General features: G+C 39.2%; 1 protein-coding gene across 4 annotated transcripts in view; it reads right to left on the bottom strand.

Moving 5' to 3' along the window:
* Nucleotides 1-17,418, bottom strand: part of SLC25A13 (solute carrier family 25 member 13) — a 180,527-nt gene that overhangs the window by 155,383 nt on the left and 7,726 nt on the right. For all 4 annotated transcript variants that reach the window (XM_064575248.1, XM_064575246.1, XM_064575244.1 and 1 more), the window contains exon 2: nucleotides 1,693-1,746. In XM_064575248.1, coding sequence (XP_064431318.1) covers nucleotides 1,693-1,746 — 54 coding nt within the window. The remainder of the gene's footprint in view (nucleotides 1-1,692; nucleotides 1,747-17,418) is intronic.

Below are 17,418 nucleotides of genomic sequence, written 5' to 3'. Positions count from 1 at the left end.
TCTAGGGTCTCTGGCAACCCACTACAAGTGGTCTCCTAGAATTATACTATGAGTTTTATATTATAGATCTTAAATACACACACTAAAAATGTCTACGGTTCCCTCATACACACCTCATCCCAATCACGGTGAGCCCCCAGTGCAGGGCAACAGATGCTAGTCCAGGTGCAAAACAACGCATTTCTATTTCCTGGACTTTCATGATCTAGAATCCTTTTCCACCTTAGAATCTCTATACTGTGTTGTCCTTTCAGGCTAAAACCAGATTTATAAAGAATTCTGCTTTCTTACACATAATCCAAACCTCCTTACAAATTATCGCTTTTCCTCCCCTCAAACCTACTCACATTTTTAACCATTTCCTTTTGAAGCCTCTGTCTCTCGTGTTTGAATTATTTAATTTCAAGCACTTACTGAATCAGTTATCTAATGCATATCAGGTGCTGGGAACTTTCATCCAGGTTTTTTTACTCAATCTTCACAAATTTTTATAACTCAGGAAGATGTTCATACATGTACAAAGTAGAGAGACCAGGGTAAGAAACTCAATGTTCCATTTACCAATTTCAAAAATTATCACCACGCCAACCACACATCTTCCCTCCCCCACCAAAACTGGATTATTTAAAAGCAAATCTCAGACATCATAATCTCATTCGTAAACACTTTAGTGTGTATCTCTAAGAAAAAAAGACTCTTTATAGCTCCTGTAATCAGAATACCATCATCCAGACTAAAAAATCAATAAGAATTCCTTGATATCAGATAATCCTGTCAGTATTCAAATTCTCCGATTTCTCAGTTTTTAATAATACATTTTCATGAGGAAAGTGATGCTCACAATATTAGTAACTTTCCAGGCCATATATTTGGTACACAGCAGAACGTCAAGTGTCTCATTTGAAGTCTTCGTCCTCTTCACGTATAGCATAGCTGCTTTCCCATCATGTTTAGAAAAGGCCCACATATATACTTTTTAAATGATCTTTACAAAAGTGGCCTTTTCTTTTTTGAGTACTTTAATCCAACATCCCGTGATTCCATGTTTGGGACCTGAAGTAGACTTTTATTAGAGTATCATTCATTCACTGCCCAATGTCACAAAGTAGGGGAAATCTAAGAAACTAAGGAAATATATGGTATCTGTTGTGAACTGATACGTACTATTACTCATACTGGGCCTCCACCACGAACCACAGTTGCAATAAAATGATGATAATGATAATGATGGTAACAATGATGGGCTTCTACCAACAAGAGGCAAGGACAGCCCTCTCTGGATGGATGAAGGATTACTGAAATGTTAACAAAGAGCTTTCAACTTTAGAAGAAAAAGCATGATCATCAAACCGCACAGGTGAATCCTGGAAAGGTAAATGAGTTGTGAGACTAAATCCCCCAGCAACTCCTTTCCAGTATCTGACACCAAGTGAAAGAAAAGAAATTAAAATGTAAACCATACTGCCCTCACAAAAAAATCACCTGCAAGTTTCTGATACATTTCAAAAAAAAAAAAAATAGACATAATTGTAGTAGATCTCTTTCATAAGTCTTAAGTAAAGATACCTTTTGGGATTTTTTTTTTTTTTTTTTACATATATAACAATGAAATAAAGAGCTGTTTGAAAATAATCTTTAAAAGTTCAAGAACACAAATCAAACAAGAAACAAAATAGATTCCTTTATACTGACCTTCAAAAATATTGTTCTAAGCTCAGCTGGATCTGCTCTCTTGGTTAAAACGACCTATAAATAAACATAAAAATGTTTATATTATTAGAACAAAGCTGAGAAATCAAGCTAGCAGACTGAAAGAAAATAAACTCCAGGTTAGAAATTAGTGGATTTCATTTTTGTACTTAAAGCACCAAATTTCCCCATTGCATAAACTACTCCCTGGATTTTAAATTAGACTCCTATGTGGCTTCTAGAATGACAGCAGTCTGTGCAAGAAACCAGTAAAGCTCTTAATATGTGGTATTTAATGTATATCATTTTTTTTTTCTTTCAAAAAGTAAGTAGAAAAAAAGAAAACTTGAAACAGATCTGTAACCACCCGGCATTTTTAAACTACACACCAGAGTGATCCATACCCTTCCAGAGGGGAATATTAAATATTAAAGTACAACTTGTTAACTATGCAAGAGAACATAGTTCTTAAAGAAGTTGGTGAAGGAGGCAAATCACATTAACAAACAAGGGAATTACTTCCCACAGTTCTGCCAGGAACAGGCATGAATGCCTAGCTATCTGGGCATGCCAAGCAAGGTCTCCTCCTCTCCCTGACTTTTAAGAAGTCAGAAGTCTCCAAAGGTATGACTATTATTCTCCACATTCTAGAAATACAAGGGGCTACGGTTACCTTTCAAGAACAAAATTTGACAGATTAGCTCAGAATAGGTGTTGTGCTTAATTCCCCAGCCCACAAAGTCCAAAAACATCAGTGGAGAAAAAGCAAGACAAACTTGAATATGGGTACACCGGGCCAACACAAAAGAGTCCTTATGTGGAACCAAACAGTGGGCTTATTCAGTGTCCCATCACCCAATCCTGTTGGCAAAAACCATCATAAGACTGAATTCTCACTAAGCACAGCGTCACCCCATGATACAGCCAAGGAGGGGTTCCTGGAACCACCCTAATACCGGAGCCATGTCGCTATCCACAGGGAGATTTATGCAAATTGTTCTAAATCCCTTCTGTGTGTTTGCAAAGGCTCTTCTGAGATCTTTGGACAATGGGTTCTCTGTCTCTAAATATGTAACTGCCTGAGCTTCTTGGCCTGCCTCTGTCAGGAATAATTTTATTAACTAATCACTGGAATGGGAGAGGTAGTTTTTCTGAAACGAGCTGGTTGGTCACCTTGTTTCCCAAAGCAAGACTGATAACTCCTTTAATTTCAGCTGAGTACTTGTAACCTCTAATGCATTACCAAATCTTTTAAAAATTCTAAACTAGTTAGTACTCTTTGGAGAAATTATTCAATTAAGGAGGAAAAAAATAGAATGCTAACCAACCTAAGACTGATGATAATGCCGATCTATAGGTTTCAGGAGAAGATTCCTTCCTTTCGGGTTTATAGTCTGAGGAAGGGAGGATAGGCCAAACACTATTGGAGAAGATGAAACAGTATAAAAACGCCTCCATCCTCTTAAGAGCACAGAAATTCCAAGTTCCATATCTCACGACAGTCCGTAAGTAACTTTTTTTTAGAAGGCAAATGGTGACCCTAGGTACTTAGTTGGGTTTCCTTTTAAAAGCAAAAGTAAGTTTCCACAAAGTGAACGATTCTTGATCCATCTGAATACCACATCCTTTAAAATCTACTTAATTCACTATGCCGTGCACTTCATAAAGCTTTCCCTGGGCAATGCTATTTTACAGTGAACTTCCCCTGCCCTAAATTCCCACAGCATTCTTCCATTGCTAATCCCCAATTGCACATCAGTGTTCCCCACCAGGACTGCACCTCTCTAAGAAACAAAGCTTTCACTCTAACTCTGCCAGGATCTAAGGCACAGGAGAACACAATCCATAAAGGGAGAAAATAACAAAGATTAGAGCAGAGATCAATGAAATAGAGACTAAAAAGACAGTAGGAAACATCAACGTAACTAAGAGCTGGTTCTTTGAAAAGATGAACAAAATTGACAAACCTTTAGCCAGATTCACCAAGTAAAAAAGATATAGACGGCACAAATGAAAGAGGAGACATCAACAACTGGTACCACAGAAATACAAAAGAGACTACTGTGAACAATTATACTAACAAATGTGACAACCTAGAAGAAATGAATAAATTCCTAGAAACACACAACTTACCAAGACTGAATCATAATGAAATAGAAAAATCTGAAGACACCAATTACTACTAAGGAGATTGAATCAGTAATTTAAAACCTCCCAAAAACCAAGTCTAGGACCAGATAGCTTCACTAGTGAACTCTACCAAACATTCAAAGAAAAATTAATAACAATCCTTCTCCAACTCTTGCAAAATATAGAAGAGGAAGAAACTCTTTCAAACTCATGAGTCCAGCATTAGCCTGATACCAAAACCAGACAAGGATGCCACAATAAAAAAAAAAATTACAGGCTAATATCCCTGATGAATATATATGCAAAAGTCCTCAACAAATAGTAGCAAACCAAATTCAACAAAATATTAAAAGGATCATATACCATGATCAAGTGAAACTTCTCCAAAGAAGATACACAAATGGCCAAAAGATACATGAAAAGATGCTCAGTATCACTCATCATCAGGAAAATGCAAATCAAAATCAAAACCACAATGAGATGTTACCTTACACCTGTTAGACTGGCTATTATTAAAAAGAGGAGAAAAAAAGGCAAGAAAATAACAAGTGTTGGCAAGAATGTAGAGAAAAGGAAACTGCACACTGCTGGTGAGAATGTCAATTGGTGCAGCCATTATGGAAAACAGTATGGAAGTTCCTCAAAAAATTAAAAATAGAACGATTCTACTTAGGGGTATTTATCTGAAGAAAATGAAAACACTAACTTGAAAAGATATATATGCACCCTCATGTTCACTGAAGCATTATTTACAACAGCCAAGACATAGCAACAACCTAAGTGTCCACTGATGGATGAATGGACAAAGAAATTGTGAGATAAACAGATATAAATAAATATAAAATGGAATATTATTCAGGCATAAGAAAGAACGAATCTTGCCATCTGCAAGAACATGGATGGACCTCAAGGGCATATGCTAAGTGAAATAAATGACAGGGAAAGACAAGTACTGTATGATCTCTCTTACATATGGAATCTATATATCTATATAAAAACAGATATAGAGAAAAAAATAGAACAGATTGAGGGTTGCCAGAGGCAGGGGAGTGGGGTGGGAGAAATGGGTGAAGGGTGTATAAGTTTATTAAAAGTTTTGTTTAAAAAGCAGGACTTGGGGCGCCTGGGTGGCTCAGTCGTTAAGCGTCTGCCTTCGGCTCAGGTCATGATCCCAGGGTCCTGGGATTGAGCCCCGCATCAGGCTCCCTGCTCTGCGGGGAGCCTGCTTCTCCCTCTCCCCCTGCTTGTGTTCCCTCTCTCGCTGTGTCTCTATCAAATAAATACAATCTTTAAAAAAAAAAAGCAGGACTTATTCACCGATGTATGACCAACATCTAGTATAATGTCTGGCACATAGAGGCATTCAATAAATATTAGCTCAAGTACTGAATTCTATGAATTAATTTTTTAAAAATCCATATAGTGACCCAACAAATCTAAGTCATGCCACCTAATGTGTATAGAACATTTTATATTTTCAATGTGTGACTATTACCTCATTGGATCTTCACAGCAAAATCTGAGACCTGCAGAGAGCATAATATTGCACCCACTTTACACAAGGAGAAATCAAGACTCTAAGAGGGTCAGTTATTTCCCCAAAAGTCAGATCTGGCACCAATTTGTGCTTCCATTTCTAAGTGTTGTCTGAGCTGAGATCAGATTCCAAATCTTCCATCTCTTACTCTGTTGGTCTTTCCACTGAGCCGCATTGTGGGCAGCTTCAAACTGACCATAACTTACATTAACCACTAATATAATACATGCCTAGAAATCAAGAATCTCCCAATTTCTTCTACCACCACCAGTTTGTAGTGTCCATCCAGTGCTGTGATTAAGAACATGGCTTAAGGGGGGCACCTGGGTGGCTCCGTCGGTTACGTGTCATCTGACTCTTGGTTTCGGCTCAGGTTATGATTTCAGGGTCCTGGAGCAGAGCCCTGCATCGGGCGTGGAGTCTGCTTGGGATTCTCTCCCTCCTTCTCCCTTTGCCCCTCCCCCACTTTCACTCTCTAAATAAATTAATTTTTTTTTTAAAGTCTTTTTTTTTTTTTTTTTTAAGATTTTATTTATTTATTTGACAGAGAGAGGCACAGCGAGAGAGGGAACACAAGCAGGGGGAGTGGGAGAAGGAGAAGCAGGCTTCCCGCCGAGCAGGGAGCCCGATGTGGGGCTCGATCCCAGGACCCTGAGATCATGACCTGAGCCGAAGGCAGACGCTTAACGACTGAGCCACCCAGGCACCCCATAAATTAATTTTTTAAAATCTTAAAAACAAACAAAAAAACATGGCTTTAGTGTCAGGCCACCTGTGACTGGGGATCAGGTGTGATGTCTAAACTAACTAGCTATGTGACCTTGAGCCAGATCTCTGACCGCTCAGTCTCACTTTCCTCACCAGTAAAATGAGAAGTCCTGGATGATTGAAAGGGTGATAGGAGATAATAACATCAAATGCTTAGCACCACAAAGAACACAGAGTTAAAGCACTCGATAAATGAAATCTATTATTTGTATTATTTATGGAGAGGTGTTTATATTCTACCATGCTTACTCTTTTTTAATTTTTTTTAAAGATTTTATTTATTTATTTGAGAGAGAGAATGAGATAGAGAGCATGAGAGGGGGGAGGGTCAGAGAGAGAGGCAGACTCCCCGCCAAGCAGGGAGCCCGACGTGGGACTCGATCCCAGGACTCCAGGATCATGACCTGAGCCGAAGGCAGTCTCCTAACCGACTGAGCCACCCAGGCGCCCCACATGCTTACTCTTTAAAAAGCCTAAGTGATGAGTAACCTGGCTCATAACTTAAGAAGGAAAAAATGAGGAGGAAAGAAGGGAAAGGAACTCATGGATCTTCAAAAACATTCAGCAAACCACTAACCACAGACGTTTTCCTAACTCATCCCCTCTGCTATCTTAGCCCCAACCAATGCTACTTCTTGAAAACACACCCAAAGTTCCAGATATACCGTGGAATTTCCCTGAGGCCCATGGAAATGTGTATTAGGTCCTGAAAACACTGTAATGAAGCACAAAATAACTATGGTTCAATAGGGGATAAATTCAGAAAAAAATGTTTACCAGTCTCTTGGCCTCCCCACTGCTGTATGGCTAGTCAGAATTCCCAGTTCTACTTCTACCTCCCATTCTTACCTTCTTGTTTGGGTATCATGTGCAGTGAAGGAATAACACTTACACAGCTTCTTTCAAGACAACGTAAGTTAGAGCTAGAAGTACCAGTGTTCTGAGGGTGTGCTGAGATGGATTCTACCTGGTGGCAAAAATCAATACCCAGGAAGTTTTAGGAGCTGAAAAAAGGGAACTACAGAAATGTAGCCTCCCTTTTTAAGTCAACTCAAAACAGCTGCTTGGCACGCACACTCTGCAACACTTTAACAAGCCTTTAGAAGATTCATCAAACCTGAGTTTCCAGAAGTCTGAATTTCATTGTTATATTTCTCTTATACTAACAGCATGTAAATATTTACAGCTACTGTTCTTACAATCTAATTGCCTGATTTTATCATGCTTCTGAATTTGCATTTGTAAGAATAGATTCCTCTATTAAACAAAATTTGTATCAAGACTTTTAAATAAAGGAACTAGTTTTCCAACATAGTTAGGAAAACCACCAAGAAGGAAAAAAGTTCTTGGCAGATGACTATGAAATATTACTATTGCTACTTAAATCAATACAATAGAGAATCTAACTATAGCAGCTAACTTTCACACACAGTCAAGACTCAGGGAAAAGAGGGAGGGCTAAAATAGAAAAAAACTATGCATTATATATTTTTTCCACAAACTGGGAGGTCAATTCAATGAATCTATGTTCTATGGGACAAAATTTCAGGACCACTGAGTATGTAAAATTTTTGACAAGACAAACATTAGATATAATAGCTTGAACAGTTAACAACAGCATTTGCAAAACAGGTGCACTAGCTAGGTACATCCTAGATGTAAAAAACCAGCCAACAATAACATAACTTCAATGACTGGGCTTTTAAAAGGCAGTAGCAGGAAGCATGGCAAGGAGAACCAGAAAGATACTTTCAGGACGAATAAATTCACTCTTACTTTAATATGAGTTAGGGCAGCCAAAAGAAGGAGAACACCAGGAAAGATTTTTCTACATGGAGGAATATTGTTTAAACGGGCTTTTTAACACTGGAATCAAGCCACAGTTGTAGGCTCATTAACAAATCACAGTGGTACAGAATTGCGAACCCAACAGGGCAGCAGGGAAGAACATAAGAAAACCTACACAGAATAAGGAATACTAATTTGAAGAAGAAAGTGTAAAGAAAAGAAAAGCTCTCTCCTTCCAGTGAAAAGCTGTAAGATATATATATATATATATATATGCATGATCTCCTCAAATGCATCTTACTCCCAACTCCTGCAAAGAACAAATTAAGGGGCGCCTGGGTGGCTCAGTCGTTAAGCATCTGCCTTCGGCTCAGGTCATGATCCCACGGTCCTGGGATCGAGCCCCACATCGGGCTCCCTGCTCCGCAGGAAACCTGCTTCTCCCTCTCCCACTCCCCCTGCTTGTGTTCCCTCTCTCGCTGTGTCTCTGTCAAGTAAGTAAAATCTTAAAAAAAAAAAAACCAAATTAAGCAGATGCTCCAAAAATGCTGACTCAGGAAGAAAGTCTTCCAGATGAGTAGAAATCAAATCTGTACAATGAAAACAGACAGTACCTCCTTCTAGGCCAGCGGTGCTCAAAGTGTGGGCACTGGACCATCAGCCTCCAATGGGAACTTTTAGAAATGCAAATTATCACACCCTACCCCAGATCTACAAATCAGAAACTCTGGGGGTGGGGCCAGCAATCTACAGTTGAACAAGTCCTCCAGGTGATTCTGATGCTGTTAAAATTTAAGAACCACAGCTTTAGCTAATGTCCAATTCGGTCTGTTTAGGACTACTATTCTCAGCCCCAGCTGTATATTCAAGTCTCCCGAAGGACTTTTGGGTTTATCAATGCCCAGGCCTATCAAATTAGGCTGCAAAGGTTAATCCAAGCAGAATCTCTGAAATGGGTACCTTTAAAGCTTCATCATGAGATTATAATGAGGGGCTCAGGTGAGAACCACTGAGTTAGAACCCAAGATCCCAACCTGAGCTTTGCTACTCCACCAACTGCATAACACTGCCTTCATTCAGCCCTGCGCCCATCCCCCCCATCCCCAAACCTTAAAGGTCTGAAAGCCAAGACAAGCACAGGCTTACACTGAAAATTCTACTGTCATGAAGTCATTATTTACCTTAGATATGAAATAAAAACCAGAAAAGACAGCTCATCAAAAGTGAGCTAGTCTCTGTTGTACGCACAGGCCCACATGCAGCGACAAGCAGAAAACGGAGGTGGAGGGAGAAATGTCTCTGCCTGGTCTTCTGAATCTGAGGAAGTAAGTGTAGTGGGCGGACCTGAATCCCAGTGGAAAGCTCTACTGGGTGTGGCCCAACAATTCAGAAGCTGGGGCCAACTCTTCTTCCCATCTATCTTCCTGTATCTCCACATCTATCTTCCTGTACTGCAGAGACTGGAAGGTTAAAATGACATTTCCCAGACTCCCTTGCAGCTATGTGGCCTAGGTGCTGTCCATCAGATGACACATGTCCACATCTCTGGGTGAGATGTGGAAGGCAACATTTGGAAAGCAAAGACTGGGAAGGTGGGGGCCATGCTTCTGCTGTTTCTGCCAGCATCATTGCTAGAAGTGTCAGATTTTCCCGTGGCAACCTCCTGCCCACGTTAGTGGCAGTATGGGTCTGAACACTCCCCTTCTGGCAAGCCATTTCATGACTGCATGAGAGGTAACTGCTCCCTTGGTGGCCTGCTCTGCCATGAGGGCCTGGGAGGCACTCCTGGAAGCTCAGCCTGAAGTCTGTTTCTTCGCCTTCCCAACCAATTCTATAAGCCATTTCACACCCTGTAATAAATCTCCCTCTCCTTAAACCAGCTAGAGTGAATTCTGTTCTCCGCAAGTGAACCCTGACTGATACAATCAGTAACTGCAAAAGAAATTTTGGAATTCCTCAAAACCACAGCATTAACTCGAGAAGAAGTAAGAATGAGGTGTCTCATCAAATTGAAGAAAAATAATTTTTTACTGAATTCAGAGTCCCTCATTCCTCATCCTACAGTTTCCCTAAGTTCTACTAAATGAAGAGCAATGATTATGAAAAAGTTACTGAAACATAAATTAGTACAGAGATAAGATGCCTTGCTAAGCATGCTTCAAACCACAGCCTTTCTGTGTAATCAACCCTCAAAAGTTCACATCACTCAACAGTTGACTTATAAGGTACCAGATACCACAAATGGTAACCTGCCAGGTAATTACACAAACGGGTCGTGTCGGGGTGCTGGAGATGTTTATCAGAAGGATTCAGTAGCTTGTGAAGCGTGTTGGATTTAACTCTGCACAGGTGTAGACAAACATTAAACAATGATAAAGCCATCGCCATTACAATTCCATATTAAGAAGCACAGTGCAACAGTTAAGAAATGAATGGTGATGTTTTAGCTGTGGGTTCTGTTATGCTAAAATAACTTTAAACACACTAATTTTAGATTTTATTATTATTGTTATTAAGCTAAAGCTAACATTCCAGTAAATGTTCCCAAGAGTAAAAATCTGAAAAGAGACAGTATGCGTCTTTTCTAAAATAGACATTTTTCTGTTTATATTTTCAACTTCTTAGGGAGACAGAAGGTGTTTGTTCACCCTGACAAAAGCAAACATCACCAGGTTCAGAGTAAAGATTTGGGTCCCAGTGTATTACTAACCTGGTGACCCTGAACAATCAGTTCAGGGTCAAATATAATCTTTAATCTATAAATAAATAGATCTATAAATAAATAATCTATAATCTATAAATAAATAATCTATAAATAAAACTTTATAAGTAAAAATACTTATAGATTAAAAGTAAATGAACAGAGGGGCAGGCACTTGGGTGGCTTAGTCAGTTAAGTCTCTGACTCTTGATTTCGGCTCAGGTCATGATCTTAAGGTCGATGGACTGAGTCCTGTGTTGAGTACCACAGTGGGGCTCCGCACTCAGCCCTGCATGGGGTTCTGCGCTCAGTGCAGAGTCTGCTTGAGATCCTCTCCCTCTCCCTCTGCCCTTCCTCCTGCTCACACATGCACTCTCTAAATAAATCTTTAAAAAACAAAAAAGGAAATGAACAGAGAAAGATAATGCCATGCACACACTAATCAAAAGACAGCAGAAATAGCTATATTAATTTCACTCAGAGCCCATTTTGAAGCAAGGAAAGTTACCAGGGATAAGGAGGGACATTATAGAATGACAAAGGGATCAATTCTCCAACAGGATATTAACAATCTTCAGTGGAACAGAATAGAAAACCTAGGAACAGACCTACATAAATATAGTCAACTGATCTTTGACAAAAGAGCAAAGACAGCCTCTTCAACAAATGGTGCTGGAACAATTAGATATCCACATGCAAAAAAAAAAAAAAAAAAAAGACCCTAGACACAGATCTTACACCCTTCACAAAAATTAACTCAAAATGGATCAGAGACCTAAATGTAAAACTCCTAGAAGATCATAAAGGAGCAAACTTAGATGGCCTTGGGTTTGGCATGGACTGATGCATGAAAGAAAGAACTGAGAAGCTGGACTTCATTAAATTAGAAATTTCTGCTCTGCAAAAGACAATGTCAAAAAAATGAAAAGATAAGCAAAAGACTGGGATCAAGTATTTGCAAAAGAACAGCCAATTAAGAACTGCTGTCCAAAATACACAAAGAACTCTTAAAACTCAACAAGAAAAAAAAAAAAAAACCCAATGCAAAAATGGGCCAAAGACCTTAACAAAAACCTCCAAGGAGGATATATAGATAGGAAGTAAACATACGAAAAGATGCTCCGCATCATCTGTCATCAGGGAAACACAAATTAAAACAGTAACAAGATACCAATACATGCCTATTAGAATGGCCAAAGTCCAGAACATTGACAACACCAAATGCTGGTGAGGATGTGCAGCAACAGGAACTCTCATGGATTACTGATGGGAATGCAAAATGGTACAGTCATTTTAGAAGACAGAATGGCAGTTTCTTACAAAATTACAATAGTCTTATCATACAACCACGAACTGAAAACTTATGTCCACACAAAAACTTACTTATGAATGTTTACAGCAGCTTTATTCCTAATTATTGAAAACTGGAAGCAACCAAGGTATATTTCAGTGCATGGTTAAATAAACCATGGACATCCAGATATTGGAATATTATTCAGCACTAAAAAAAAAAAAAAGAACTATGAAGCAATGAAAAGACATGAGAGAAACTTAAATGCGTATTACTGAGTGAAAGAAGCTAATCTGAAAAGGCTACATACTGTATGACTGCAACTATATGACATTCTAAAAAAAGGCAAAAGTATGGTGATAGTAACAAGATCAGTGGTTGCTAGAGGTGAGGGAGTAGGGAAGGAGAACAGGCAGAATACAGAGGATGTTTAGAGCAGTGAAAATACCATGTATGATACTATAATGGTGGATACATATCATTATACAATTTGTCCAAACCCACAGAATGTACACTACCAGAAGTGAACCCCAATGCAAACCAGGGACTTTGGTGATAATGATGTGTCAATGTAGGTTCATCAACTGTAACTCATGTACCATTCTGAGAGAAAATAATGGGGAGACTGTGCATGCTTAGGGATAGGTGGTATACAGGAAATCTCTGAACCTTCCTTTCAATTTTGCTGTGAACCTAAAACTACTCAAAAATATTAAGTTTATTAAAAAAAAAAAAAGGATCATTAGTAGCCAGGACAATCAAGATTAACTTAATCAGGGGTGCCTGCGTGGCTCAGTCGGTTAAGTGTCTGCCTTCGGCTCAGGTCATGATCCCAGTGTCCTGGGATCAAGCCCCGCATCAGGCTCCCTGCTCTCCCTCCTCTCTGCTTCTCCCCCTGCCTCTCCCCCTGCTTGTGCTCTCTCTCTCTCTGTGTCACATAAATAAATAAAATCTTAAAAAAAAAAAAAAGACTAAATTAGGGTAGAGTAAGTAGGGACACACCTGTATAATCTCCCTTTATTTTCAAAGAACCCTTGAAGCAGGTTGGATTCTTTTCCTTTACAGTTGAGAAAACTGCAAGTCAAACAGGTTGATCTACACCAAACCCCATGCCTATTCCACAGGGCTACAACCCAGGCAGTTAGGTTACCTTAGGGCAGGGTTTCTCAATCTTGGCCCTACTGACATTTTGGGTCAGATCATTTTTTGCGATAGGGGGCTGTCTGGTGCACTGTAGGATGTTTAGCAACATCCCTGGCCACCCCCCTCCTCCCAGATGTGACAACCAAAAATGTGTCATTACCAAATATGCCCTGGGGCAGAACTACCCCACCCTGAATTGAGAACCATTGCCTTAGATGGTGCTGCCCATTCATGCAATGCAATCACGGAAGCCTTCCGTGTACCAGGCCCAGTGCCAGGCACTGAGGACACAATGTCAAATAAACCAGAGAACCTGCCTCACGAGGGGGATGACGGACTGACCAATGAGTGGTTGGTACAATGTGGGTGGAGATATGCGCTTCCACAAATTAGAGTGGTGGCAGAACTAAGACTGTAATTCTGTTGGAGTCTGAGGTTGCAGAGGTAAAGTCTCTGGAGCTGTTCATTATTGATGACAGCAATTAACAGTGACCAGGTAACTTTTACTGGGTCCTTAACTCTATGCTAGGCATGGTGCTAAAAGGCTTTTTATCTGACCTCATTTAAACATCCCTAAAACTATTTAAGATGAAGAGTCATTACTATCACCATTTTTCAGATGAGGAAACTGAGGCTATAAGACTCTTAGTCTTAAGTGAGTAGGTAAATCACAGAGCCAAAAATGACCCAAGAGCCCAGGTTGTTTTGACACCAATTATAATACCTGGAGGATGTGCCAAGAATTTGGCAAGCAAGGATGGGGACTTCAAGCTATCCTTATGAAGGGTACCACTGGACAACACTGTAGCTGAAACTAATTTAAAATAAAGTCTTTTTAATTTGGCGTTACGATACAGAAGTGCCCATGATTCAGCAGAAGGCAGACCTGCCTAATGCAGAATATTGTTCTCCAGTATTACAGGTTGAACTCAGTCTTAATTTTTTTAAAAGCATCAAGGTTACAATATAATTAGGAACCAGCTGCAATTGTAATTACAGTTCCCAATATAATTTGTTACATATTAGCAAGTGTCAAATTACTACTGCTCCTTAAATGAATAAAAACTGATTGTGCTGAAGACTGGGATGTATGTTCCTGATGGGGAACAAAGGAATATAAAAAATATATGACATATTTATAAAGTGCTGAAAGGTTCTACTTAGGAGATCACAAGTTGCTGGAGCCCAGATAATGCCATAGAAAGTTAAAATGGCTTCTGAGAGAGAACAGTTAACTTAATAAATGCAGAGGAAGATAAAGCAACAAATCAAATGACAAGAGAAAAGTTGCTTCCACTAAATAATACCTTACCTGTTCAAAATTCTGCTGTGCATCAACATCATCGAACTGAAGAATAGTCAAGGACCCAGGAGGAAGCCAAAAGAAAAAGAACAGGAGCCCTCTGCACAGCCAGGGCTCTCATCCTAAAGAATGCACACAATGTCACTCACGTGAGCCCTCCTCTGCTCTCTCCCACAGTCCACAGACTTCTGACATTACTCTGAACAACTTCTCAGATTCCAAACCCACAGCTCACACTTCTATAAAGCTACCGATGTCACAGGCCTGGCTCTGAGCTTTGCAAACATGAGCACACTGACCCAGTAAACAAATACAATTATGCCCCTTTTTATAGATCAGGAAACTGAGGTACACGTAGAGTAACTTCCCCAGAGCCATAGTTCGAACACAGAGTCCAAGATTTCAACCATTATATTATACTGGCTTTCAGAAGAAAAGAGAGAATAGAAGATTGAAAGAGCAAGAGAACCTAGAAATTAAAAGAAAATTAAGACACATCAACCAATTGCAATGCTTGGGTCTTACTTAGATGACAATTTAAAAAAATATTTTAAAAAATTGTAAGAAATGGGGAAATGGGTAAAGTGTGTACAGAATAGATATTTGATAATATTGAAGAATCACTGAATTTTTTTAAGATATAATATTTTGGTTGTGCATTTAAAAAAATCTCTTTTAGAGATACACACTGGTATTTACATATACAATGATATGATGTTGGGGATTTGCTTTGAAAAAATCAGGGGGATGGAAGGAGGAGCGATAGTGTGGTATAAATGAAACAATATTGGCCATAAACTGATGATTCCTAAAACTGGCTAGAAAGGACATGGGGGTTCATTATACTTTTCTATTTTTTTTTTTTTTTTGCACATTATGGAAAATATCCATAATGAGAAGTTTAAAAAATGCTGCAGTTCTTTCAAGACCTAAGTCAAATGCCAATTCCTCCAGGAAGATATCCTGATGGAAACCAAATTCCCCTCATGGAATGCTATTTGCCCCTATTTTATGGGCCTTGCAATTGGACATTTAAATTTTCACCCTATTCCTAACCAACAATATGACCTCCTGTGTTCTCATTTGTGAGAGAAGTGGGGGGAGGGAGGGAAAGGATTGAATGAAAGCAGTGTAAGCTGGGGCAGAATCTAACAGTGCCTTGCTTCCCAGTTACTGGTACCCTTTCCATATTCCTATTCACAGCAGCTGAGTTGATGGAGTCGTTGGAGGACAGCTGAGCCCTAAGGGGAGGCTCTCCTGGCCTTCTGAACTAATCGTCATCTAAACTATTTTCTCTTAAGAATCTAAGCCAGCAGAGGGTCTGGGCTGAGAGGGCAGCAGGTCATGCTGACTGGTGATGTGGCACTAGTGAGGTTAATGACCTCCTGGGGTTGAACAACAACAACAGAAATTAAACTGGTTCCCTACCTTTCTTCTTATATGAAAATAACTGCAGATAATTAGTAAACAATTTCAAAAAGCAAGAGACTTATAAAGAGTACTAGAAAAACAACTGGTTTCTATATATTAAGTGGGGAAACCATGTTTAAACATCACAGACAGCTCAGAATCCATAAAGGAATCCATAAATGAAAAGATTAATAAATATGTAATTTTTCAAAAATGAGTATGAACCAGCTAAATATCAAACTACCACCAAAAAAAAAAAATGTGCAACAGACAGGGCAAAGGGCCAAGGTTCTTAATTTAAAAGTGCTATTAGAACAAATCAATGTGAAAAGACAAATAATCCAAAAGAAAACTGGACAAAGGTCAAGACCAGGCTCTTCTCAAACTACTGGTAGATACCAAAATAGGGCTATAACAAATCTCCAAGAACCACCAAAAAAGAGAACCAGGGGCTGAGCTTTTCTTTCTGGTACTGAGAGGGAGACAATGGAAAGAAGTGGAATCCTCAAACCCAAGAGTCAACATCAACCTGCAATAAAAGAAGTGTGTGAGTGCTCACAAGAAATCAAATTAGGACACAGATGCAACGGGAAGACCATGTGAAGACACAGGGAGAAAAAAGCCATCTAAGAACTAAAGAGCACATTCTAAAGCTTGTCTCACCTTGCCAACCCTGCCAACACCTTGGTCCTGGACTTATAGCCTCTAGATTTGTGAGAATATAAATTTCTGTTGTTTAAGCCACTCTGTCTCTGGTGCTTTATTATGGCAGACCTAGCAAATTAATATAGAATCATTTAATATACACCATGCAAGTTACACCAGTTGGGCATTCTTTTATTTATTTATTTTACTGTTTCATTTATTTATTTTGGATCCAGGGTCAAGGACTGCATTTGGTTGTCAGGTCTCTTTGGGGGTCTTATAATCCATGCCTTTTCATTCCCAACATTGACATTTTTGAGGTCAGACCAGAGGTCTTACAGAAAGTCCTACTTTCTGGACTTGTCTGATTGTTTCTGATGATTAGACTCAGATTCAACATTTTTAGCAAGAATTCTCCAAAAGTCATGCATGTTATATACTTCCCACTGCATCACATCAGTGGGCTGGCAATGCCAGCTTGTTCCATTTCCTGATGATGTTAAATTGTATCACAGATGGAAGCAGAGCCCTTCATTGTACAGGTACTTCCCACTCCACCCCACCCCCCCCAATTAGTAATTTACAAGGAGACACTCAGAGACAATGGGAATTCCACCAGTCTTTTACTGAAGAATTTTAGCATCCACTGAAGACCCTTGCCCAAATCAATTATTACCTACAGGTTGTGAAGTGATTTTTTTTTTCCTTTTCTTATTCTATCAAGCCTTCTACCTTTATTGGCTGGCATTCTTTGGTAAAAAAAAGAGCTTTACCTCCCACTCTGTCTCACTTTGACTTTTGGGGGGATGAATACTATTCTCTCATGGAATGATAGTGTTGTTGTTGTTGTTTTTTTAATTCAATGTGTTAGTCTATTTGCAACTGATTTGTTTTTAATCATGGTAAAACATACACAAAACTTAACATTTTAACCATCTTCAAGTGTACAATTCAGTGGCATTTAGTGTATGCACAATGTTGGACAACCACCAGCACTAATGATTTCATCATTC

The sequence above is a fragment of the Mirounga angustirostris genome, unplaced genomic scaffold, assembly GCF_029215605.1.
Source record: "Mirounga angustirostris isolate CCGP_5_RB_7025 unplaced genomic scaffold, mMirAng1.0.hap1 SCAF_12, whole genome shotgun sequence".
Taxonomy (NCBI): domain Eukaryota; kingdom Metazoa; phylum Chordata; class Mammalia; order Carnivora; family Phocidae; genus Mirounga; species Mirounga angustirostris.
The sequence above is the reverse complement of the archived record's forward strand: the minus strand, read 5'-3'. Positions and strand labels throughout refer to the sequence as shown.